Below are 25,698 nucleotides of genomic sequence, written 5' to 3' on the forward strand. Positions count from 1 at the left end.
CTCGCCGCGGGGGGGGGCGGACCCGGAAGTGCTCGGCCGGCGTCGCGAGCGCCGCGGAGCCCCGGATGGGAGCGGAAGTGGGCGGCCGCCTCCGTCCGGCCGCAGAGCCCCGGGAGCTGCGGGCAGGTGGGTCCTCGGGCGGGCGTCCGCGTTTCCGGGCCTCCTTGTCCTCCGCCACGCCCGCGCAGGCGCAAGGCCGGTGAGCGGCGGCCGCGGAGGGGGAGTGGGGCGTCCCCGGGGACACCTGGCCGACCCCGCGGGGGGGGGAGGGGCGGGGCGTTGCCCTGGGCGACGGCGGGAGCGCGCTGGGCTGGGGGCCCTGCGGCCGCCAACGGGGCTCCAGGGCGTCTGGCCGGTGCAGCCCAACTCGCCGTGGTCTCCGTGGAGGGAGTCAGGTCGGGCAGTAGGAGTCGCCTTCCCGGGCTTGCTGGAGGGAGGACTCGGGTCCTTCTGCCTCCTTCAGGTTTCCTTGTGGAGAAGGGGTCGTCGTCCGCGGGCCTCGCGAGAGTTTCCCGCCAGGACGCGAGCTCTTTAAAGGAGGTTAAGCTCGCGAGGTTCGTGGGTGAAGACCCTTGAGATTCTAAACCGGGAGCTCGTGCCTTTTTGTATTGTGCGGTTTACTGTTGTCTTTAGACTGGTACCTTTTCTTCTTCTTCTTCTTCTTCTTCTTCTTCTTCTTTTTTTAAGATTTATTTATTCATGAGAAACAGAGAGAGGCAGAGACACAGGCAGAGGGAGAAGCAGGCTCCCTACCAGGGGCCCGATGCGGGACTCGATCCCGGGACCCCGGGATCACGACCTGAGCCAAAGGCAGACGCTCAACCGCTGAGCCACCCAGGCGTCACTGGTACCTTTTTCTTTTTTTTTTTTTTCCTTTTTTGGTATAATGCCTTTGAGGTCTCCATCAATAAAAGCTCCGGATCCTATCCCTCGAAATTTGCACTATTTGCAGCCACAAGGATATGGTGACAGGGAGAGTGTTTTGGATGCTCTGGAGCCCATCCACAGACCTCAGGGATGTGTGAACCCCTGAGGGAGACATGACGTGAGGCTCAGGCTTCCGGGGAAAGACGTGGGCCTGAATTTGGCGCCACTGTTAATTTGGGCTAAAGTTGTCTGAGCAATCTGAATCTCAGGTATTTTTACTGATTAAAGTGGAGCTAATGCTGATTTGAAAGGAGAGGATTAAACGAAAGAAGCTCCAGAAGGCACCTGGCACATAGTAGGCGCTCAGAGAGTAATAGCTGACAGATGTCTGTTGTTATCTGTGGGATTATAATTAAAATCTGATGTGAAGTGTTAACGTCCATAATTATAAAACAGCCACCGCATGTATTTTTGCTCAGACTTTTAATAAACTGAATTAGTTTGATTTTTAACTCAGTCCTTCCCTTGACCTTTGACAGCTTTCCTAGGTTCATAGTCTCTCATTTTCCAGGAACTTGGCTGCATCGTCCTGCCTCCGGGAACAAACTCTTCGAGTTGAGGCCTCGTCCGGGTTGCTGCCTTTGAAAGCAAGGGAAGGTCGGTACACTTTGAACCGCAACACAGCATGGAACTTCCAGAGAGGTCTTATTGCAAAACTGTGTAAAGAACAAGAACCACCTGGACTTCTGGAAGGGAGCTCAAACTGGCCTGAATTTGAAGGAGGGGATAATGTGTGCCCAACCTGTAACTGACACAAAGGAGATCAAGTGGCAGAAGGTCTTGTATGAGCGGCAGCCCTTTCCTGATAACTATGTGGACCGGCGTTTCCTGGAAGAGCTCCGGAAAAACATCTACGCCCGGAAGTACCAGTACTGGGCTGTGGTATTTGAGTCCAGTGTGGTGGTACAGCAGCTGTGCAGCGTTTGTGTTTTTGTGGTTATCTGGTGGTACATGGATGAGGGCCTCCTGGCGCCCCACTGGCTTTTTGGGACTGGCCTGGCTTCTTCACTGATTGGCTATGTTTTGTTTGATCTCATCGATGGAGGTGAAGGACGGAAAAAGAGCGGGCGGACCCGGTGGGCTGACTTGAAGAGTGCCCTCGTTTTCATTACTTTCACATATGGTTTTTCGCCAGTGCTGAAGACCCTGACAGAGTCTGTCAGCACCGATACCATCTATGCCATGTCGGTCTTTATGCTCTTGGGCCACCTCATTTTCTTTGACTATGGCGCCAACGCTGCCATTGTATCCAGCACACTGTCCTTGAACATGGCCATTTTTGCCTCTGTCTGCCTGGCGTCGCGCCTGCCCCGGTCCCTGCATGCTTTCATCATGGTGACATTTGCCATCCAGATTTTTGCCCTGTGGCCCATGTTACAGAAGAAACTGAAGGCATGTACTCCATGCAGCTACGTGGGAGTCACGTTGCTTTTCGCATTTTCAGCCTTGGGAGGTTTACTGTCCATTAGTGCTGTGGGAGCCATCCTCTTTGCCATTCTGCTGGTTTCCATCTCTTGTCTCTGCCCTTTCTACCTCATTCGCCTGCAGCTTTTTAAAGAAAACATTCATGGGCCTTGGGATGAGGCTGAAATCAAAGAAGACCTGTCCAGGTTTCTCAGCTAAGTTAGAAACTTCCATTCTGTTATTAAGGCAAGCTGATAGACTAGCCTCCCAACTAGTAGAAGACTCGAAGACAGTCCCATCCTGGAAACAACATACTGATGTGGGTAGGGGAACAGCAGTCAAAAGAAAGAACTAACCAAAGGCATGGGTGGTGAAGATGCTTGTCCTTTCTGTTATTTTGTGGATGAAAATGCTTTCTGGGGCCCTCCTCAATTCTTGCCTCTCATTGGCTGTAACAAATGAAGTGGTGTGGCTTCTATTTATTAAAAAAATAACATCCATTAAGTTGTCTCATGACTTTTCTGTAAGAAGGCTGACAGAAGGGGCATGAAGAGTGAAAAGAGAATGAAAATATATGTGTTTATGTGTAAAGTCACTTCTCTCTACCTTTATTTATCTAGAGCTCAGGTCCTAGAATCCTGGATTCTGTGTTGTGTTATTGCCTTAGATCCCAGAATTGGTCACTTAACCTTGACTCAGAGTTTCTATTAGTTTTAGTGAAGCATGTACACACTTAAGTCCAAAGGAGAGTGTGGTGTGTTGTGATACATAATCAGAATGCTAGGGGAATTCAAAGAAGCTGGAGACCACAATTGGAATAATTAGGAAACATTTGCCAGAGGAGATAGCATTTGAGCTTGGTCTGTGGTTTCAGGTGGGATTCAGGTTTAGGGCAAAGTGGCAAAGGTCATTAGGAACCAGGTCATTAATGTGAACAAGTGAAGCTGGCTGACTTTATGAGACTAATGGGAAGTGAATGCTGGATGGAGTGTGCCCGACCAGTGAAGGCAGCCACTACTCTGCTCCAGCTGAGGGTTTCTAGCTGGAAATCAGTCCTAGCTTCAGATCTTTAGAATTCTGAGTAAGATCCTAAATGAAATCTCAATAGCTGCAAATGTGATTTTTTATTTTATTTTATTTATTTATTCATGAGAGACACAGGGAGAGAGGCAGACATAGGCAGAGTGAGAAGCAGGCTCCCTGTGGGGATGCGGGACTTGATCCCAGGACCTGGGATCACAACCCGAGCCAAAGGCAGATGCTCAACCACTGAGCCACCCAAGTGCCCCACAAATGTGTCTTTTAATGTGAAATCTGACCTGTAAATATTGCCCAATTTATATCAGGACAAAAGCCATACTTGGGTGCAACATGTGGCTGCCGTTGTGCCATGTGCATTCTCAGGGCAAGCACAAAGGTGGGAAAGTGTTTTATCGGAGTTTAGGATTATGGGAATTTGAGGAAAAGTTGGAACGGGAGGTTTGAGTAATGGGTCTGAATACTCAGGAATTTGAGTTTTATACTGCAGGTCATTGGGAGCAACCCAGCTTATCTACAGAGGGAGTAGATGATTGGAATTTGGGCTAGTTATGCAATTGCTCTATGTCTCAGGTTTTTCATCTATAAAGTGGGAATGGAGGTATTTACCTCTAGAATTGTGATAATTAAATCTATGCAAAGTGCTCTGAAGAACACTGGACAAGTAGCACTACATTTGTGTCAGCTGTTGCTGTTATCAAGTTGATCTGTAGGAAGACTTGAAGAAGACAAAGTACAAAATGCATTCAGGTCCCCTCCCAGAGTAGTTGGTATCTCATGAAATCATTCATTTGGGGCAAGTCATGTCAGAAATTTTGTCAGTAGTTTTCCTAAAGAGTTCTACTTCTAGTTTCTCTGAACATGGATTTCTCAAAAAATGTGTTGAACAGGACTGTGAACTAATATTGTGAGCTTTGTCACTTCATTCTTTTTCTGATTTTAATTTGTACTGATGAGTATGGTGTTTCGTTAGAATGGGTAGTTCTCCCTGAGGCCAGTGAGATGGCTTTTGAAATTCCAAGGACACTGGCTCATGGGGAGAGAGGGATCTTGGAAACTGACTTGAGCTTGAAACGTCCAACTACTGCCTAGGTCAGAAGTGGCTTCTTCATGCCTTGAGAATGGCCCAAATTGGCTCGTACTTCCATGGTTCAGATCAGGAACAGGGCCAGGTGTTAGTGGCTGAAGAATGGGTAAAATTGTGTGCTTTGGGGTTATATTTTAGTACATTTGCCTTATTTGAATGGGTTTCTGATTATTTAGGAAACTCACGTAGCAACTGTATCCATGTTGATAAGCAGAAAGTTCTCCAGATTTGAACCACTTTCAAGAATAGTTTCAGTGGGATGAATTAATGTGCCTGTGCTGTCATTTTCAGCTCTTCTCCATCACACTGAATATAGTATTTGGAGCCCACCCTCCCCCCGACCCCCCCAAGGCCTGATCCTATTCAGTTTGGTGGTGGTTGTTCAGTGTGCAGTTGGCAGGGGCATGGGGAGTTGAGGGCTGGATGTGAGGGTATAAGGGTGGGGCAGCCAACTCATTTCAGGTAGAAAGGCGGCGAGAACGATATTCCAACCAGAGTGAGCAGTACATTCAAAGTGTGCAGAGGCTAGATGCATCCTGAAGATGGACAGAACCACAGAATAGATGGGTCATAGGGAGAGGGCTTGAGGTTTGAAAGTGCTGAATACTTTGAATTACCCTATACTATAGTCAATGCAAATTAAAGAGATTTTGAAAAGGGACATAAGATTCCCACCAAACACTTTTATGCATATATATAAATAAAATTCTGGCAGCAGTTTTCAGGCTGAATTTCAGAGGCTCTGTGGCAATAGTGAAGAGTGGCCATCTGGACTAAGGGTGGTGATGATGGTGGGCATGGAGATGAGGGTCTTGGCTAGATTGAGATCTTGGGAGACTTGTGTTGGGAAATGGAAGGGACTAGTGGATGAGTGGGGCCTCTGCCTTGAGTGGATTTGTGTTCCATTCCATGAAAAAAGTGAGAACAGGTTTGGAGGTGAAGTAGATAGAAAAATAAGAATGGGACACATGAGGTTTGAGGTGCCTGAGATGGCAATTAGGTTAAAGTGTTTCAAATATGTCTGGAGGACATTGGCTCCAAATTCTGGGCATAATCTAGAAGGGTATTGAGATCTAAACAAAATCTAGTGCTTTTGTACTTAGAATTTGTTGTGCAGAATCAGTTGCCTCATCACCAAGCTATAGTGGAATTAGAAATGGATCACAGAAGGATAATTAAAAAATCAAAATGGTAACCACAGAGAAGGACTGCCCTATGAAAACAGATGAGAGAATTGAACCATCACAGCCTGGAAGAAGTCTCAACAGAGATACACAGTCATCACCTATAAAACTGAAAAGGGTCAAAATGAATGTTAATTTGTTCACTAAGTCATGAGGTAGAGGAGAGGACACCCTTTGAAATTTAAGCAGAGCAAGTTGAAGACAAAAATACAATTTTCTGCATGTAACTCCAGGAAGTTTCCCAGACCAAGAATATAAATAGATTCCAAAAAGTTTTGGGAAAAAATACAAATAAGCCATAAATGTTTTGTAAGAAAGTGTTAAGAAATCCCAAGCTCTTACTGGTACTACTAGGGGACGATGGGGCTCACTTACAGCATGCTGCTTTGGGTTGCTGCTGGCACAGGGATGCGGGCCTAGCTAATAATGGGTGTGACCTGGTGTGACAGTTGTTGGGAAGGTTACTCATTACAGTACAGTGATGTGGTCAGTCTCTTTAAGCTACACTGAGAGAGTGCAAGCAGAATATTCATAACTAGATTTTCAGAGAATACTATGGTGTGTGGGGGAAGGGAGAAGCCATTACAGTAACGTTGGAATTAAAATCCCAAACCAAATACTTGCATAGGGAACTGTTAGGCCTTCCCTCTCTGCACTCCTTTCTCCCAGCTCTGCTTCCTGTCAATCAATAGGTAAGGCTGGTTGGAAGGTGGTGGTGGCAAGTGAGGAATGAGGAGGCAGCTTTGCCTGTCCCTCCAAAATGGCATCAAGGCTTGTAGTTGGGATAGACGGGATCAGGGAAAGATAGGGCTATGGAGCAGCCGGTGTGCTTTGCTTTTATGGCATGATGTGGCTTGTAGATGATTTGCCAGTAGCTAGAAGGCTGTGCAGGGATCCGATGATAGCACATTGGTTCTGTGCAGTGACCAACTTAGTATTAGTGTTAGGCCTATAAGCTATGGCAGTGCTATAAAATTTTGAGTGAGCCTTTGGGCAGCTGGCTTATATTGTGGATTTAGAAATCCATTCTGAGCATGTTCAAGGAAGCATGAAGCCATTATACATCTTCTAAGCCAAAGGCTCAACGTCAAGAAAAAGAAAAGCCAGCAGAGGGCATCAGTCACACAATCTTACAGTATTTCAAACACACTGGATGCAGGGAAACCGGGCTGGGACACAGTGCCATCCTGTGGAAGCTATTGATACTTCTTTTTCTAATGAAATTCAACAAAGTCTTGGAATTCTTGATGAAATGTGGTTTGAGAAATAACTATACTGTTCGAGGTCCCCATAAATTCAGGAAATAAATAGCATGTTGGGATTTGACAAATTAGGATCGCTACATTTTCAAGCACCCACCATGTACCAGGCACTGTATTAGGCACTTTTTATGCATAATCTTATTTACTTCTCATAGCAATCGTGTAATACACGGTATTACTTTCATTTTACAGTTGAGGTGACTGAGACTCCGTGAGCCAGGAACTTGCCTAAGGCTGATTGCCAGTTTGGGCTGATCCTTTACTTTTCAACAGCTGAATTGCATCCAGGGCTGAAGACTAACTGGTAGGCAGTTGGCTTTTAATGCTTTCTCAAATCCCTCATTATCCCCTATATCCCTTATTCCCACCCTCAACATCCAGCAAAATATTTATTGTCCATGCAGGCTGATCTCTACTCACTTTCCACCATTCACACTTTATGAAGTTTGGCCTCAGGAATTTATTCATTCAGCAAATATTCAGTGAGCACTAATTATATACTGTCCTATGTGCTTGAAATATATCTATGAACAAAGTGGATAAAGGTCCTTGATCTAGTAGAGCTCACCTTCTAGCAGGAGGAGACAGACAATAAACATAAGTAGATGATTATAAATGCTATGGGAAAAAAAGTTATTAGATCAGGGAGTCAGGATAGGTCTCATGGAAAAAGTAACATTTGACCAAAGGCTTGAAAGAGGTAAATGAATGATCCAGATTCCCAGGATCCCTGCTCAGAGGGGAGCCTGCTTCTCCCTCATTGGACTCCCTGCTCAGAGGGGAGCCTGCTTCTCCCTCTGCCCCTCCCCTGCTTATGTTCTCTCTCTTTCTTTGTCAAATGAATAAATAAATTCTTTAAAAAAAAAAAGGTCACATCCTGTATATAATTTGAAAGTTGAGTCAAGGGCTTCCTGACAGATGTGCAGTGTGAAAACAAGAGAAGAATCATAAATGACTCTTAAAGGGTTTTGGCCTGAGCAAATTGAAAGGTAGAGATGTCATCAATTGAGCTTGGGGCAAAGGGAATATGGGTGGAGATTTGGGGGAAGAAAATCAGTTTGGGAAATGTATTGCAGACATAAGGGCTGAAATGTTGAGTAGGGAGTTAGATGAGTTTGTATTTTAAGATCAATGTATGAGATGGAAATATACATTTGGGAATTGTTGGTATATAAATGCTATGAGACTGGATGAGATCACCAAGAAAACTGATATGAACTAAGAAGAGGACTGAGCACTCCAAATTAAAAGGTTGGAGAGAAGAACAAGCAAATGGATTTGGAAGTTGGGAGTCCTAGAAACCAAGAGCAGATGACTCAACGAAGAGGAGGTGATCAACTGTGATTTCATGTGACAATCTGGTAAATCAAGTAACACAAGGGCTGAGAATTTACCATTGGATTTAGCAAAGAGAGAGTCATTGGTGGTGTTGAACAGTTTTTGGTGGAGTGGCGAGAAGAAAAACCTATTTGGGATGGGTTTAAAAGAAAAGAGAAGGAGAACTGGAGCGACAAGTATAGGCAAATTAAAGGTTTGCTTCAAAGAAAGACCAGGAAATAGGGCAGAAACTGAACATGGAGGTGAAGACAAACTATTCTTTTAAGATGGGAGAAATGATATGTTTCTATGCTGATGGAAATGCAACAACAGAAAGTAGTCATTGATGTGAGGAGGGTGAGAATTACAGTCTTGAGCATTTGAGAGGAGATGGGATCTAGTGCATGAGGGGAGGGACTGGCTCTGGACAGAGGCCAGGAGAGTTACCTATGGCAACACGTGGAAGGCAGAGTGCATAGATACAGACGCCAGTGAGAGGAGAGATGCTAAGTGGGTAGATGAGGTGATGGGGATTTTTGGAAGTTCTTTTCTGATTGCTTCAATTTTCCTAGAGAATCAGGAGGCAAAGAATCAGCTGAGAGGATAAGAGAGGAAGTGATAGGGGAGTGAGGAGAGCGGGAGGTAGGATATAGCTTAGGACACTGGGGCAGTGAATGAACCAGGGATGGTTAGTGTAATTGCTCAGTAGGATTAAGGGCTCACTTGAGCATGGCGAGCGTGACTTTCAAGTGAAACCAATTAGTTTGGTTGTGTCTGTGTGTTTTCCAGACCATGTACAAGTACAAGGGTGCAAGGCAGAGGAGATGGAGAGCTGAATATCCTTAGGGTGGTGGTTTTATCAAATTGAGAGGACAGGGGGGATCCCTGGGTGGCTCCATGGTTTAGTGCCTGCCTTTGGCCCCGGGCATGATCCTGGAGTCCCGGGATTGAGTCCCGTCGGGCTCCTGGCATGGAGCCTGCTTCTCCCTCTGCCTGTGTCTCTGCCTCTGTGTGTGTGTGTGTGTCTATCATGAACAAATAAATAAATAAATCTTTTAAAAAATTGAGAGGACAAAGGAGAAAAGTATACATATACATGCATGGGCATGATTTATAATGATCGACTATTGTATTCTAGTTGAGTAAGGACAGTGAACCTTAACACGGGTGAAGAGCAGGGAGGTGAGGGACAGGGAGAAGATCAATGTATTAGGGGTCCACACAGTTAGAAGGTTAGGATGTGAAGACCAGAGAATAAAGACAAGGTTGTAACTTTGGGAGTGAGTAGCTGAGGTGGAGTGGAGGCCAGCATCATTGGAGAAGTGAAATCCTAGAAAATAAGAAGAGAGAAGGGTGGGTGGGATGTTGGAAGGATAATTTACACCTATGTGAAATCCCCAAGAATTGAGACAGGAATAGTCCTGGAGAGAATGACAGGGAATGACAGGGAATGACAGGAGCTAAAATCATCAAGGAATGAGGGAAAGTGAACTAGGGGTTGGTGGTGGGTTAAAGCAACACTGAGGGGTAGTATGTGCAATAGTCTGATGCCATGAGGTTTAAAGCTGAGGGTTTTAGGGCAGAGGGAGGAAGAATGGTCTGAAAGTAAAAGTGAAAAACAGGATGCCTACCCCACTCAGGTTCAGCAGTATCAGGGCTGTGGAGACAAGCTGCCACCTTTGGGGATGACCTCAGGGGGCACGGTGCCCTGAGAGGAGATTTTGGTTGTGTTAGAGCAAGAAGGTGAAGGACACAGCCAGATAATAGGTGGAAGATACACGGATTTTTACTGATCATGGGCAGTAGATTACAGAGGGCACAGTGTAGGGTTTTAGAAGCAGGGGAGGGTGGGAAAGGAGCACAGGATAGGCGCGGACCAAACTGTGTGGAGAGCAGAGTGCCAGGGAGGAGGGTGACCTAGCAGTCTAAGGGGCCTTGGAAGGCAGACAAGGCAGTTGGCAGGGAAAATGCAAACATCGGTGGGTGGGGAGGGAAGGCCTCCTCAACTCTAAAGGAGGTGTGGTCTTAGGGTACAGGCTTCCTGAAGCCATCACGAATAGGTTACTACTGCCTGCTAACGAGATGAATGTACTGACTCTCTGGTATAATAACAAACTTCCTGACAACTGTGCAATCTTCCATCAGTGGGGCAGCACCCTTTGTAGGGTTCTAGAAAGTTTGATTCTGGGTAAAGTGATCAGAGCTTAGACGAGAGCCAGCATTTGCTGGCGGTCCCGTGGATGGTCCATCCCGGGGAGGCACACTCCTCCGACCGTGGGGAGGGCTCTGGACAGCTTAGCTGCAGGGGAGAGGCTGAGCCAAAACAACTGAACACCTGCTGGGGCGAGCTGGCTTCCACCACACTAACGCTTTGGGCTATTTTCTTCTTTTTCAGCTACACAGGTGTGATAACGTTGGTCTGTTTACCTTGAGAAACAATAGCAATCACCAACCAAACCAAAACACCATTTTCTTCCCAGAGACGGAACTGTGATGAATGGTGGTGGTGGGGGGGTGTCCCCCGGAGATGAGGTAGTTAGGAAGCATCTGCTTTCCAGCTGCCCAGTATTTGCTCCACACCAGGAGCCCGGCCACGCCAGGGGCCTGGCCACACCGGGGTGTTGGTGCCTCTTTGCCCCCATCAGGTAATGCAGGTGCTAACGAGCCAGAGGAAGGGGCTTAGAGAGGCAAAGGACTTTTTCTGCCACCATCTGGCACCAATTGGCACCCGGATTCAAATGACACCAGGATCAGCCTGAGGTCTTGTGCCCTACACAGACTAGCTCTCCAGTCCCCTGAGCACATGTTGCTGGGACAGTGGATCAAATTGATTTTGCCAACGCAGAGGTCGAGGGAAACAATGGTCCCTCGGGCCCTGGGAAAGAGCTGGGTTGGTTGCTGCTTCAGCGTTCCCAAGCTGCTGGCTCTCTGCTCCCCACTCAGGGATGGCCCAGTGGCCTTGTGCAGAGCCCAAGTAACACTTGGACTCTGCTCAGTGAGAACGCTGTGGGCCTCCCACTCTTTTTAAATTGCAAAATAAACAGATCTTCAGGCCCCGGGCAGCTTTTGTGTATGCAAGCTGTATTTTTGTCTTTAAAAAAGGCAGCAGGCAGAAGGAGCTGTTTCCTTGGCTCCTACTTGCTCTCTGCTGCTTTCTAAGATGCTCCCTTGGAGATGAGAAGTGGGAGAAAAAGATCCAGCCCAGTGGAGCCGCAAACCCTAGTCTTTCCAGTGTTAGATGAGGCTTCAGAAACATACTTCGCTAGCAGCTGTTTTGAGAGGTAGAACCCACTTCAGTGACTTCTCCATTGCTGACTTGAGGATCCTTCAGTCTCCCTGACCTGAGGAGGTGGCTAAGGCTTGGTTTCCCCTGTGCCTACTTCTCATCCCTGTTTATAAGGTTCTCTAAAGATGTGAACTGGGGCTGAAAATCGGGACCTGATATAAAATACTGTGACATTTGATTTGATTAAAAGCAATACGGGAATAGCAGATTCATCTTGGCTCATCGCACAGCCTGCCGTCTAATCCAATTTAATGGGAAATTATAGTAAAAAAAACCAATGGGTGTGTACGTGGTCATGGAGGCCGCTGGTATGTCCTGTCAGTGGGGGACACAGAGTAGTGTAGTGTCACAAGCTCCATCTGATGTATGCAGATAAGACTCTAGTATTATAAAGGGATATAGAAATTGTTTTCTTTTTCAGGAGTCTTATCTTCCTGTGGGTGTAGTTCATGCTTTTAAGATGGATTTGTGGTTGCAAAGGTTTACTTGAGAATCTCATAGAGCTGGATTAAAGATTCTAGTATCATTGGAGGGTTCTTAAAAAATCATACTTAATGCTGAGCTATGAAACAGATGCTGTAACTATTTTCAAACTGTGGGATCCTGAGGATCGAGTATATCCTGCTCCAAGTCCACTGACAGTGTCTATGTGTGTGAAGGAAGAACACAGGTTTGGCTTTGAGCTTCTAGGACATTTGTGGAAATTGTTGAAATTCCCATCTGTGTGTATGTGATCCCTGTTTATTTACCAGTGAAGCTCCCTAAGGGAAGGATTGGAAGTTTGGTATACTTTTTTCCTACCTTTAGTTCTCTTCTTTCCATCTCTCAGACGTCCTGGATTTTTGTAGTTGGAGGCTGAGGAACTCCCCTGTTTCCAGGGGCAGAGTGCTGCAGAGTACTTTCTGATTATAGAGCCTTTCTGTTAGAAGCCAAAGCAAAGTTCACAGACTACTTCAGCTTCAAAGCTACACTGTCTTTTCCTCAACCAGCACTTATATGACTTAGAATCTTGTATCATACTACTCCATTAGAAATGAAATATTTGGTTTCTGATTGGCTGAAATGAGTTCTATTGTCAGAGGTCAAAATCACCATGTTCTGGAATGTTAGCATGCATTGAGTCAGGTGGGTAATCTGAGTTCTAGAATTTAAGTGGCTTCTTCAGTGCAGAAATCAGTAACAGTTCTCCCTGGGAGAAGGACTCAAATTTTCTCCCATCATAGCCCCTTATTGCTATTTTGTAAGCTACTTTTATCTTGTTCCTTCTTTGGGTGCTCCCAGTCCACATAATAGTTATTATGTAGTTATATGTATAATATATATAACACATATATTACATAGTTAGCACATAATAATTATTATGATTTCAAGAAATGTTTGATGCGTAAATAATGGCATGAGAACATTTAAAAAATAGTATGTTTGTTATAGGTATAATGGTTCCTTGTGATGATCCTGAGTTATGATCAACTCTGAAGAATGCAGCATTTTTTCAACCCTATCAAGTATTAAGGGTGGAGATGGGGGCAGGGATGGTTGGGGAAAGGTATATTATGAAACAGAAACATGAAGGATAGTAAATAAATAGGAACCAACCATGGCATGTTTCATGTTGCTCTGGGCTGCTTCTCCCCCTAGCCCCCACCCCGATTCACCCCTTTTTTTAACTTGCCTTGTCAATGTGAGGAAGGACCTGGACTTTTGTTGAGACCCTGCAAAATTGCCAGGGAATCATGTCATTCTTATGCGATTTGGGCTTTCCTTCCTCATTGTTCATCAGGTCAGTTTAAGCTTTAAACACCTAAACTGTGTAACACTGTATATGAAAATAAGATCATGTTTCAGACAAGGTGGGAAAGTCCCAAACACCTAAAAAAGATGAACTGGTGAAAACCTGGTTGACAACCCCTTCTTTTGTTTAGGGAGGTGTATGAAATAATCCAGGAACACTGTCTCTGTTGGGAGAGGGATGCTATCAGATGAGAATGCTATGCAATAAGAATATTATTCAAAAACTCAAGTGGCTGGGCTGGAGCTGGAGGGAAGAGAGAGTACTGCATGCTGTGCCTTATTTTGCATCAACCCCATCGCCCCCAGGAATACCTGAGCCCCAGTTGATCTCCTGATCTGGTGCCTTTGAATTTTCTTAGTGACCAGTGCTTCTAACAGTCACTGGACCTAGGAGACAAGTAAAAATGGATGTCATATGCCATTGGAAATGCCAGAGAAATAAAGTAGTTTGTTATTTTTGAGTGGAGACTGTAGTCCTTTCAAAAGATTTTTATGGTCCAAAGGGAGAGTGTTGTGAGTGAAGGATCTCCATTTTTTTAATTGGAGGGTGCTGCCCACATCTTCTGCTTTGCCTATCTTTACCAGGTCTTGCCTAGGTCAGACAGGAGGTTCATGAGACACCGATTCTCATGAACAATTTTTTACTTTCCTGTAGCTTTCTATCTTAATAAGGTCAACTGAGCCATACATAGAAGTGATCTCACCCAATAGGAGATACTTTAAAATTGTAATTAAGATCATGTAAACTTTTGAAGAGGAGAGAATTCTGAATCTCAAATCTTTTTTTAAAATCTGAGATTGCAAATTTGGCAGATATACTACCTTAATAATAGACATTTTATTTGAATAAATGTTTGGATTTTTTTTTAAGGTAAATTCAGTATTGGAGATACCATTTGAGTATTATAGTAGAAAATGTTGGGATCCCTGGGTGGCGCAGCGGTTTGGTGCCTGCCTTTGGCCCAGGGCGCGATCCTGGAGACCCGGGATCGAATCCCACGTCGGGCTCCCGGTGCATGGAGCCTGCTTCTCCCTCTGCCTGTGTCTCTGCCTCATTCTCTCTCTCTCTCTGTGACTATCACAAATAAATAAAAAAAAAAAAAGAAAATGTTCTCTGGTCCTCCAAAGTCACATAGATTCCATTCTTCCAGTGCTTTATTAACACATTAAAGAACGTTTCTTCTCAAGGTGGTAACACAAAGAGTGTTTAGAAAAATAATAAAAACAGGAATAAATGTTTTGGTGCGATAACAATTATTAATGGGATCCCTGGAGGCTGGTTGAAATTATTTGGTCTTCTGTGTCTTTTCTAGATATCCAGAATTTGTGCTGCTTTTCTCACTTTAAAAAAAATCCAGTATAATCAGCATACAGTATTAGTTTCAGATGTACAATACAGTGATTCAACAATTCTATACCTTACTCAGTGCTCATCAGAAGTGCACTCCTTCATTGCCATCCCCTATTTTCACCTATCCCCCTCCCCCACCTTGCCTCTGGTGACCATCAGTGTGTTCTCTGTAGTTAACAGTTGGTTTCTTGGTTTGTTTTTTCTTTGTCCATTTGTTGTGTTTCTCAAATTCTACATGAGTCAAATCATATGGTATCTGTTTTCCTCTGACAGACATATTTCACTTGGCATTATATCTTCTAGATCCATCTATGTTGTTGCAAATGGCAAGATTTCATTTTTTCTTGTGGCTGAATAAAACTCTATTGTGTGTGTCTGTGTGTATTGCATCTTCTTTATCCATTCATCCATCAGTGGACACTTGTATTGCTACCATAATTTGGCTACTGTAAATGGCACTTCAATAAACATAGGATGCATATATCTTTTCAAGTTAGTGTTTTTGTATTCTTTGGGTAGATACTCAGTAATGGAATTACTGAATCATACAGTAATTCTATTTTTAACTTTTTGAGGACCCTCCATACTGGTTTCCACAGCGGCTGTACCAGCTTGCATTCCTACCAACAGTGCATGAGGGTTCCTTTTTCTCCACATCCTCCCCAACACTTGTTTCTATTTTTTCATACTTTTTTTTCATATTTCTATTGGACAGACATTTCAGTTGAAGATGGATTATTATTCTCCACCAAATAGCATCTTTTTTTTAAAATAATGAATGTGCAAAAAAATAATAATGAATGTGCTTTATTTCTCTCCTAACTTTTAAAATGTGAACATTCTGTAATGTAGTCACAGCCTTTACTTCCAGGTGACTTCTTCATTGGGTCTCAATTCCCTTCTAAACAACAAACTCTTATTCCGGAAGGCAGTTAGCTTTTCATCATTCTTTCTGTCTAGGTAACATCCAAGGACAAACCCCATAGGCACAAGTATATGTACCCAGTGGTCATGAACCATCTGAATTACGTTCATCTTAAGTGCTGCAGCCTGGGTAGCTCCAATGACCACCAAATAGCATCTTAAATCACAATGCTTTAAGAACTTAAATGTTTTTCAAATTAAGCTCCTACAAGATCAAATTACATATTTTTCACCATATCTGGTTTTAGCTGAAAACCATTTAATTTGTCTCTTCTTTAGAAAAAGAAACAGAACACACTTCATTTTTATATAGAATAAACTTTGTTTTTATTATAGACATAGATCAAAAATAAAAGTTTTTATGTACATATGACATGTAGTGCAAACGATAGGCTTTTAAATACCATGGATAGACATGTTGTTGGAAACAAAAGGAGATGAATCATGGATGTTAGGATGGTCGTCCTGGAACTGCAGGAGGGGGTCGCCTGGTGAAAACAAAACAAAACAAAATAACAAAAAGAAAAACACAGATGCAGAGGAAGAAAACAATGTTTAAAGTAGAAAACAAATCCAAATAAAAGCATGCAAAATGATCCCAGGAAAGTCAAATTCAAATTAGACAAAAAACATGCAGACATGCAGGAGAAATGAGAGAACCACATGGCAAAGTTAGCAGTTCCCAGGACTTTTCCTGGCTATCAGCAGTGTGCTAGGTGTGAGCCATTTGAGCCCACTCCAGAATCTTCTTTTGTACCCTGGGATGATAAATCCATGCAATCATATTCAGGAGACCTGGAAATAGTACTAGAGCCAAATGCCTTTATCACTTTGAGTATTTGCTTCTGAGCCCTGAGTTTGTGACATTGTTACCTCCAAAGAGTTCAGTAAATGTAAAATCTCCAAAGGGAGAAGAAGTTGATATAGAAATTGACAGGTAAGATTTTTTTTTTTAAGGTGAGGAAATTAGAAGGTGTTATGAGATCAGATGAGCAATGTAATCATAATGCAGAAAATGTCAGGGGTTGATCTCGGGGAAAAGGATTTGTAAATGAGAATCTGCTCCGAGTGAATATTCTGATACAATAGCCTTTCCAAGCCCAGGGAAACCACAAAGCTAGTCCTGGTCCATGGGACCCTGGGCTTCTGTCTCAGAGTTGCGTACAATTAAAGCTCTGATTTATTCAGAACTGGGTGCAGGGTGAAGGAGACTGAGTTTGCCAGACCTTTTTCCATTTCCCTAGCTTGGCTGGCATCTTGTCAGGCCTATCGTTGTGAAATAAGGGTCTAGAGAGAGCTGTGCTTCATTTGGACATCAGCCTCTCTGGATGATTCGCTGCTAAGGAGTAAACTCTACACTGCAACAAACGGCTCTGTCTGTAAGTGGGAAAACAGCAGGCCAAGTGAAACTTTCCCATTGGTTTCCAGCAGAAATCTGTACTTTCATTTCCTCTCTCTAACCAAATTGGTAATGAATTCCACACTACAGCAGGCCACAGAACTGTGAGGTTAGCTCAGTACCCTGCTCCCCGCGGGACTTCTTTTTTGGCTATTCATCCAGGTGTCTGACAACATACTCACTGCCATCTTACTCTTGTAACACTTCAAGTGAGTGGAGCAATGAAGTCTACAAAAAACAAAAACAAAAACAAACTGCTTTTTCATCTTCTAGGAGATGTTTAATGGAGCCAAACTGCACTATTTCTGAGCAGTGGTGAAAAAATCTTACCTTCCCTGAAGTCCGAGACCAATTTTTCTTCAGTCCAATTTAAGCTGGCTATGCTAAGGAGGCCTCTCATCCATTTAAATGATGAAGAACTTGCTTTTGGTAACCTTTCAACTGCGGGGGGGTTCTGCAAGCCTTTAGCTTTAGAGATCCAGGTAATGGGGATCCCTGGTGTTTTCATGAAGAAAGTGTAATTAAATTCCTGTCAGGCTCAATGAGATTTATCACCTGCCCAGCAAACAGAAACTATTTTTGAGTTCTGAAGGGGCTTTAGAACACTTTAATTACCTCAGCAGGGTGGGGAGGTGAGCCATTAAGTCCACACTGCTGAAGAGACATTCTGTTAGCATATGCCAAAGCACTTTCCTGTTTGAGCTCTTTGGTGTTCTAATCCAGAAACAGGATCAGAAACTCTATGTCTTGGAATATATTTCACCTGACAGCTAGAATGTTTGCTTCAAACATCAGAATGACATTTATTCCCTCAGGCGGCTCCTTTCTTTTCCTCTTCACTTTCCTGCACCAACTTTCCTCTCATTGCCAAAAAAGCATGTCGATGATGACACATGCAGTGGTTCAGAGTTAGTTCTATGATGGATCTTGGTGGTTTGAATTTTCACGATTTCTCTTCCAGAACCTTCTATGTTACTTACACAATGCTGAAGTGCCCAAGGCAAATGCTGAAAATATTTGGGCTTTTTACATGAAGGCCTATAAACGTACATCATACTCTTGCTGAATTGGAACACTGAGTTGAAATTCTGAGTAGTTAACAAATTTTAAAGTTTGGCCTGCTACTCTTTACCATACAGGCAAATCTACCTAATCAAGGTTATAGTTTCATGTTACACCTTCTTGAGTATTTTGAAAAATAGCTTCAAAGAATTGTTTGGCTAGAACAGGAAGGTAAGGAGGCAGGAAAAACTGTGTATGGAACATGGGCATTATTCAAATATAAAAGACCCAATTATCAGTAAGAATGATGGATTACCCATATTCTCTTGGATCTACCTCAATGCTGCAATCTGTTCTAATGGTGAAATTCCCCTGGCAAGGTCCCTGGGGAGGTCTTATGACTTTTTTTCTTTTCTGTTACAACTTCACAAAACATTCTCTGCTTACTTTCTTTGCCCATCATTTAGATAACTTAGTATCTCAGATCAGTAGGTGAGCCTGAAAGCTTGGGTAAGTTTTCCTTTGATAATCTTTAAATTTTATTTTATTTTATTTTTTATTTTTTTAGATGGGATGTTCCCATTTTTATTTTATTTTATTCTTTTTAAAGATTTATTTATTTATTCATGAGAGAGAGAGAGAGAGAGAGAGAGAGAGACAGAGAGGCAGAGACACAGGAAGAGGGAGAAGCAGGCTCCATGCCGGGAGCCCGACGTGGGACTTGATCCCAGGACTCCAGGATCGCGCCCTGGGCCAAAGGCAGGTGCTAAACCGCTGAACCACCCAGGGATCCCCAATCTTTAAATTTTAAATCAACCTGGATCCATTCATTTACAAGAATATAATGGAGGAATGTAATTCCTTTAAAGGAGCTCTTTTTTTTTTCAGGAGTGAGAGAGAAAAGGTAGTATGGAAAATTATCTGAGTCCTCCACAAGGCTTACTAAGACTCATTGCATGTATGTCTGCTTTCATGCCTCTGTTCTTATGTGATCTTCCTCCTTGGGTCTGGTACATTGCTGTGACAAAGCATGGGGGTCAAGAAGATTGTCCTGGGAGCTTTTGTTGCTCTTATATTTGATTTTATCACCTGACTTTGTGATAGTGACAGTCTTGTAATGGACTAATCCTGCTCAATGCCTTTTCTCTCTTATCTAAAGCCACCAAAGCATTGTTTCCTCACAATACTAGACCTGCAGAATGTTTTATGAACAAAGCACTGATGGTCAAATAAGTCTGAGAAACATGTAGACACTGATCTTCTTTTAGAGATTCACAAAGCAATCTGATATTAAAACTTCTGTAAAGTCTTCCAGTAAAGAAACATTTAATTTTTAATCATCATTTCCCAAGTATGCTTAATTATGAAACCCTTGGTATATGTACATGCAAAACCTACTAAAATCTCATGGAATGAACTTTGGGAAACTCTAAGACTGCATCTCTCTTTTAGCCAGCATCTCTTGCATGTATTCTAATTATTAGGCTGCCACAGTGTGAAAAAATATCAACAAATGGTCTTCAAAGTGGCAATGCCAGATGTGTGTTGAAGTACTAGGAAGTAGGGTATGAGATCTGTCTAACCAAACACCAGATAGATTTCTCAATATGAAATTTAAAGATTCCAGCAGAAAAACAAGAATCTTGACAACTGAAAAGATATTTACTTCGATGCCAAAACTATTTCAAAAATACGAATAGTAATTTGCCAAATAGTTAGCAAATAAGTAGTTTGCCAAATGAGGTCCTTTGGTTTTGGTAATTTCCATTAGAACTACTGAATAAAGAATCACACAGTAAAACATACACATGTACACACTCACACACCCCACACAAGTGTACAGCATGATTCTCATCCTATCTTTTCTAGTAAAAAGCTTCCTTTGAAGGCATTAATGGCTCTACTCATGGAAGATGTACAGATATGAAAAAGAAATTATAACAGGAAAGCATGAATTAATACAGCAATCTTTGCAATTCATCTTTTCCCAATGAACATATCCTGAACACAGAGGGAAAGTAAACCAATATTCATCTTTTCTCTTCTTGTCTTCCTATTTTGGATGGGTGGTTCAACCTGGGACTATGTACATTGATAAGGAACCTATTATCGAAACTCTGTAATAAAGAGTCTTACTCTGTGCTCTGGAACCTGCGGACAAGGATGTGTGTAGCTACTGTTTAGCACTCTTCCATTTTCTTAATATTAGGGAAACTAAAAGGGTCGCTTCTCCCCTGGATGCCCAATGAATAAATAATGGAGGCCAACTATTGAGTCAAGAGCTCAATTAGTTTCTGTAAGAAATGCCTTCTGTGGACCTAACATTTGGGCAGAGTGTTCTTCCTCTTTCTGCTTCCCAGGGTTTTTCACGAACACTTCCTCTTTAATGGCAAAATAAGATGGTGCCTCTTGTCAAGTGTCACATTGCACCCCCGCAACTGTCTAAGGCGTGTGCCCCTTTTAACCTAGTTCAGCAATGAATTTGAATCAGAAATAAAATGTCTCCCACTCTCCTGCCTTTGATTTGTCTGATTTGCTCCCTTTAAAAAATATTGTCCTCCAAAAAAAAAAAAAAATATTGTCCTCCCCCAATTAAATGACAGTAATGCCAAATGTTATTATTCCCCATTTCAGTAATTCTGGACCAATTTGATCAAAAGGGTTATAAGTATTCAGACATCTCAGGTCTTACCAATATGCATAGATATGAGCCAAATATATTATACAAGAACAAGGAAGGGGGAGTCCTTCATGTGTTATCATTTATTTCAAGTTCAGAAATACAGCTTCACATTTTCACAATAGGTACATGTAACCTTCAAGAATGATACAGGCTTGAGAAACTTGCTTCAAAAATTCCATTCACAGAGTCCATCCATATATCAGCAGTAAGAAATCTCGAAAGTGCCAAGAAGACAGTGGAAAGTATTCTGGCTCAAATTAATTAAAGAATCAACAGAGAAGGTAAGATTTTGCTTCTACACACTGCTTCTTCATAAAAAAGCAAAAGAGGAATTTGATTCAGAAAAGGGAGAAAAAAGAAACATAGATGGGCAAAGGCTGTACATATGAAATTAATCATAAATCAAGTATTGGTGAAATTTCTGGTTGAGAGGAATCGTTTTTTATCAAACTGGCAACAGACAATGCAAGAGGTTGACAGAGTAATTTTTATAATACTTAAAAAAATATTACACAATGAGCAGAGTTTAAGGAATTCAAAGGGTAAAAATTAAGAAATGAATGCCTTGAGCTGAGCCATGTGTGAAACCCCAGACCAGAGTGGTGAGAAGTCTCACCAGTATATACCAGTATGAACAGGTCTTAAGACAAACAGGAGACTCTTCCTTGAGTTTTCTCTCTTGCTCTCACACATATACACATTCTTACACATATATACAAGTAGCAATGCATATACTACATATGCTTCAAAATATTCTTAAAGTTTCACAATACAGAGCACCACACAATTTAAAGCATACCAACTAGACAGGATGACTTAAGATTATCTAGAAGACACATCTGAACTTTTAAGAAAGGAGTGAGTGATCTAATGAACTAATATTGTTTCTCTACACTCATCTAGCTTTATTCACATTAAACTCTGAGCTCACAGCTCCTCTTGGTGAAATGGATATAAAACTCTCAGTTTGAGTCTCATATCTTATCTCCCTTGAGTGGGTTCCACAGTTCAGAGACCTACTATTTAGGCTTTATTCTCAAATACTTATCTTTCAAATACTTATCTGGTTTGCCAAATGAGAAATATTTACCTGAAAGAGGAGATGGATGACCTACCTCTGAGGTATTAAGTAACTTCTTCCCTACATTTTTTGATAAATTTACTCCAAAAAGTCTGCTCTTCTTATTATATTGCTTGATCCCTCCACTTTATTTTTTTGACATTTACTATGAAGAATAACTATGTGGACCAATTTAAGCTTTTCAAGATTCAGCTCAGCAATCCAAGAATAATTTATAATTCCAATCAGATAGCTTAAAAGTATGTTTCCCGATCTTACACTATATTTGGCAAAGGTAATTTCTTCTTAGATAGCAGTGTTGTGGACTTAGGTACAAATGTCTGTGGATGTTACTCTACTGTGCTGTCATGGTAATTCTGAGCTTTGTGTCTGTCCTGGAAAAATTTTGTATGCCTCATGTATGTTATCATTGTTACATGAACCACTGTTATCATGTATTACAGCAGACCCTCCAAAGTGAGCTCTTGTATTAACAGTTTAAAAAATATTTTCATACCCACACATACAGCACATGTATACATAAATATTTACACCCATACATACCATATATACACAGTGCACATACATTCACACTCATGCTTGTGGCATTTTAACAAGTGCTTTTAAACCTACCTACCCAAAGGGGCACAAAACACAGTACTTACAGAAATGAATTCACCATGTATATACTGTATACATAGACACATGCATAGAAAAGAAGTTTGTACACAGAAAACATCAACGTTTATCACATACTGGTATTAGGTCCCATTTCATATTTGAGAATTATGGCTACAGTCTATACTAAAAAGTCATAAAATTAATCTATTATGACTATTTTTAAATTCTAAGTTTAGAAGGCTTACAGTTATATCACAGGAACTGGTTTCATTATGTTTTGGAACAGAATGAGTTTGAATCTGAAAAAGTAGGCAATTTACTAATAAACCCTACTGCTCTTCTGTGCTACAAAAGACAGCTATAAGCAACATTCAGAAGAGTGATCTTGGTGGATGACTTCTGGAAATGCAATATATCTGTTCTAAATCAATACTATTTCAATAATCTGTTCACACTTGAGTAAACGGTTATTCCAATTAGTCAATAAGCATGCAATATTTAGCATGTGACAAGAAGTGATGTACCTATAAAACAAACATATACAGTTAATTCTTCCAAATCCTAAAAATATTGTATGTTTTATTTTATTTTGCTAGACATCTATTGTGTAGACCACATCAGAGCAATCAGGAGGAAGCCACACAAAAGATAAGAGGTGGTATGGGAAACTCTTAGAAAGCTCATTAAGCTACATTCCCACCTTAAGGCCTGGTATGGACAATGCACTTTAAACACATCTTAGAGCTTCCGACTTCATTCACCTTTACATTTCCTTTTAGCAGGATGCAAACCCTTTGGGAAATGGCATTAATACTAATCATATGACATAGTACTGCAGCAAACAAAGTGTTCTCCAGCATGACTTCTGGAATTCCAGGGGAGGCTAGAAATAACTGAGAAGTGAGAGGACAAAAATGTGCCTACAAACAGAGACAATTGGGACAGTGAAACTGTAGGATTATAATCTGAGAGCAAAAGCCAAATATGACAAATGCCATTGTTTATGACTACATAAGATCAGTGGAAAGTTGGAAAAACATCTCCAATTTTCTTCGACATGGTTTGTGCTGATCTAAGAACACACCAGTGGTTATCCACAATATTTTCCTTTAACAGAAGGAAATTTTTGAAATACAGCAAAATGCAAAACCACATTTAGCACAAAGCCAAACCCCGAAGTATATAATGTTAGCTGCCTATTTTAGAGAATTCAAAGGAAGAAGCAAAGGGAATCCTAAAAGGAGAGAATTTTATGATAAGATCTCTGTAGATAATTTATTTTACTATGGACATTTACATAACACATTCCCACTTAGCTGCAGCACTATTTTAAACACACATTATGTCTCTTGCATATCTGTTCCATTCACAAAGAGTTAAGATTTTTTTCAAATGAGGGAAAAAAAAGATATGAGAAGATTTAGGGTGCTGTTCTTTATACAATAACTTATAACTTAAAAGTTGAAATGTTCTTTTTGTAAATCTTGTATTCTCTGATTTTTGCCTATTATAAGTGGGCTAGCTGTAACCCTTTAGAATAACTTCAAAACAATGTCATTCAAGTTGGCAAGTTCTCTTTTTAATAATGGTTGAAAGTTTTTACTTCATACTTTATGGGTGTCTGCTTTGGGTATAAAGTACACAGGAAATTAAAGTGAAGTTAACATACAAATCATGTTTGCTGCTTTCAAAGGGAGACATTTCAGTTGGTGAAACCTGATTTACTTCTGTAGAATATGAAATAGTGTCATGGGACGCCACTATTCAGTGAGGACTTGCTCTGCTGTCTGGGAACAGTTAGCAGACGGAATTCCAGTTGGCTTCTGGCTGTTTCCTACATGCTAATCATTTGGTCCTAGGTAGTCTAAAACTCAGCCTTAAGACTGAACTATTAACCCCCAGGCTAAAAGGATTTTGTAAATTTTTGAAATGCTAGCATTTGCCAAGTTGCTTTAGATCTCGATGTCTTAATACCATTATTTGGAATGACCTGTATAGAGACTCTGAAATCCTACAACTGTAAAAGTGTGAGCTCTGCTCTTAAACCATGGCATCTCTTACTAAACGACTTTTATTTTCATTCTGGGGCTCCTTTTGAAAACAGTTATCCCAGAGTAAGGCTCAAGATATATTAAGAAAGCCTAGAATGGATGGAAAGTTATGTTAAACTAGTCTTAAAGGCAGATAAATTCTTGCATGAGGGAATTACAAATTAGCATGGAAAGAGAAAACGTTTTGCTCCAACCAAATAAATAAATAAACTGGAGTTTGTGTCAATGTGTAGTTAGCTATGCCTAAAATTAGCTCAGTTTGAAAAATTAAATATCTTCCATGTCAGTCACTGTAACCCATAAGGAGATGAATATATATGTGAATAAATAAATTATATGTTTCCAGACACTTCTAGAGATGTGATATTTTGCTTCTTCCTTGAACTCTGAAACTAACTAGCCAAATCTACTGATAGACTACCGAAAATTAAGCTTTGATTTGCTGTTGAATATGCTTCTAGCATGAAGCAAAACACATTGGTATGAAGAGAAGCTCTCTAGAGCAAGCAATGCGTTAACTTTTCCTTTGCAAGCTATCTTGTGCTTCTGGAAAAGTTGTATTCTTAAGGAATCCTAATTTTTTTAAAAAAATCACTTCCTAGCAGTCCTATGAAATGAAGAGGAAGGAAAGGAGATCTAAATAGCTAAGTATAGAGTAGAAGGAAATATTAATAATGGACAACATAATTTCTGTAAGCCAAAACAGAATGTGGGAAAATAAATATATGTATGGCTTAGGTCTAAGCCCACCATCTCATAGCTCTTAAGAATTATACTTAATGGGCTACCTGGTGGTTAACCTGGGTAGGCAAATGGTCTCCAAAATATAGGGCTGCTATACAAACCTACCCTTGGTCAGTACAACATAGAAAGCCTTGAAGGGTCAGCAGTTTTCAAGAGTCAAACTCCAAAGGTTTGATACACCATGAGCAACGAAGATGAGTAATGAATGCATTAGTAAAACTGGTTACTTGCCTACTGATGTCCACACATGCGACTACTCATGATTTACTGATCAAATATGTTGCTTTCGCATAATTCATTAGTAATTAATTGCCATGCCAGACACTTCGTTTAGTCTAACAGGGAGGATTCTAGTGGACGGATTATAGTGGGACGAGTTGGTGATGGGGGCGGTCTCCGGCTAGAAAGAGAGAAAGAGAAAGGTAAAGAAACAAGTAGAATATCTAAGCAGAAGGTTGTCCCAAAGACACTGAGAAAGAGCCATCATACACATGCCCATGCAGACAGGCCAGCAGGGGTGGTTGCCATCTGTAATGATTTGAACACTGTCACCTTTCATTCATCTAG

General features: G+C 41.6%; 4 protein-coding genes and 1 long non-coding RNA gene across 18 annotated transcripts in view; 2 read left to right on the top strand and 3 right to left on the bottom strand.

Annotated features, from left to right (window-relative positions):
- Positions 1–12,634, bottom strand: part of C7H1orf105 (chromosome 7 C1orf105 homolog) — a 71,660-nt gene extending 59,026 nt beyond the window's left edge. For 2 of the 5 annotated variants that reach the window (XM_035719339.2, XM_025430322.3), the window contains exon 1: positions 12,307–12,634. Coding sequence is in view for 4 of the 5 variants with exons in the window: in XM_025430322.3 (XP_025286107.1) it covers positions 12,307–12,327 (21 nt within the window). In the remaining variant the exon portion in view is untranslated. The remainder of the gene's footprint in view (positions 1–12,306) is intronic. The other 3 variants (XM_049112297.1, XM_049112296.1, XM_025430324.3) reach the window with 3 other exon arrangements.
- Positions 12–2,831, top strand: PIGC (phosphatidylinositol glycan anchor biosynthesis class C). 6 transcript variants are annotated; one of them, XM_049112294.1, is made up of 3 exons: positions 12–126; positions 688–847; positions 1,439–2,831. In XM_049112294.1, the coding sequence occupies exon 3, from the start codon at positions 1,657–1,659 to the stop codon at positions 2,548–2,550; it is 894 nt and encodes a 297-aa protein (XP_048968251.1). In that variant the 5' UTR covers positions 12–126; positions 688–847; positions 1,439–1,656; the 3' UTR covers positions 2,551–2,831. The 6 variants fall into 6 exon arrangements, with proteins under 6 accessions (XP_048968251.1, XP_025286103.1, XP_035575230.1 ...); XM_025430318.3 differs by lacking the exon at positions 688–847 and having other exon boundaries at positions 16–126; XM_035719337.2 differs by lacking the exon at positions 688–847 and having other exon boundaries at positions 21–126; positions 1,407–2,831.
- The window catches only part of LOC112648612 (uncharacterized), a 37,012-nt gene continuing 16,778 nt past the window's right edge, over positions 5,465–25,698 (top strand). The window contains exons 1-3 of the long non-coding RNA XR_004817598.2: positions 5,465–6,332; positions 7,095–7,206; positions 20,841–20,936. This is a non-coding gene — a long non-coding RNA (uncharacterized LOC112648612). The remainder of the gene's footprint in view (positions 6,333–7,094; positions 7,207–20,840; positions 20,937–25,698) is intronic.
- LOC118355324 (NADH dehydrogenase [ubiquinone] 1 beta subcomplex subunit 1-like) lies at positions 15,454–15,710 on the bottom strand. Its single transcript, XM_035719340.2, has one exon. The coding sequence runs from the start codon at positions 15,680–15,682 to the stop codon at positions 15,509–15,511; it is 174 nt and encodes a 57-aa protein (XP_035575233.1). The 5' UTR covers positions 15,683–15,710; the 3' UTR covers positions 15,454–15,508.
- The window catches only part of DNM3 (dynamin 3), a 555,606-nt gene continuing 545,781 nt past the window's right edge, over positions 15,874–25,698 (bottom strand). For 3 of the 5 annotated variants that reach the window (XM_025430309.3, XM_025430314.3, XM_049112293.1), the window contains one exon: positions 20,718–25,531. In XM_025430309.3, the coding sequence (XP_025286094.1) occupies positions 25,462–25,531 (70 nt within the window). In that variant the 3' untranslated portion in view covers positions 20,718–25,461. Of the gene's footprint in view, positions 16,060–20,717; positions 25,532–25,698 lie in introns of those variants that run through there. The other 2 variants (XM_049112291.1, XM_049112288.1) reach the window with 1 other exon arrangement.

This window comes from Canis lupus, chromosome 7 (genome assembly GCF_003254725.2).
Source record: "Canis lupus dingo isolate Sandy chromosome 7, ASM325472v2, whole genome shotgun sequence".
NCBI classification, from domain to species: Eukaryota; Metazoa; Chordata; class Mammalia; order Carnivora; family Canidae; genus Canis; species Canis lupus.

Bases quoted from the DNA above. Each gene is read 5' to 3' on its own strand.
- PIGC (XM_049112294.1), top strand. From the start codon at position 1,657: ATGTGTGCCCAACCTGTAACTGACACAAAGGAGATCAAGTGGCAGAAG.
- LOC118355324 (XM_035719340.2), bottom strand. From the start codon at position 15,682: ATGAACGTAATTCAGATGGTTCATGACCACTGGGTACATATACTTGTG.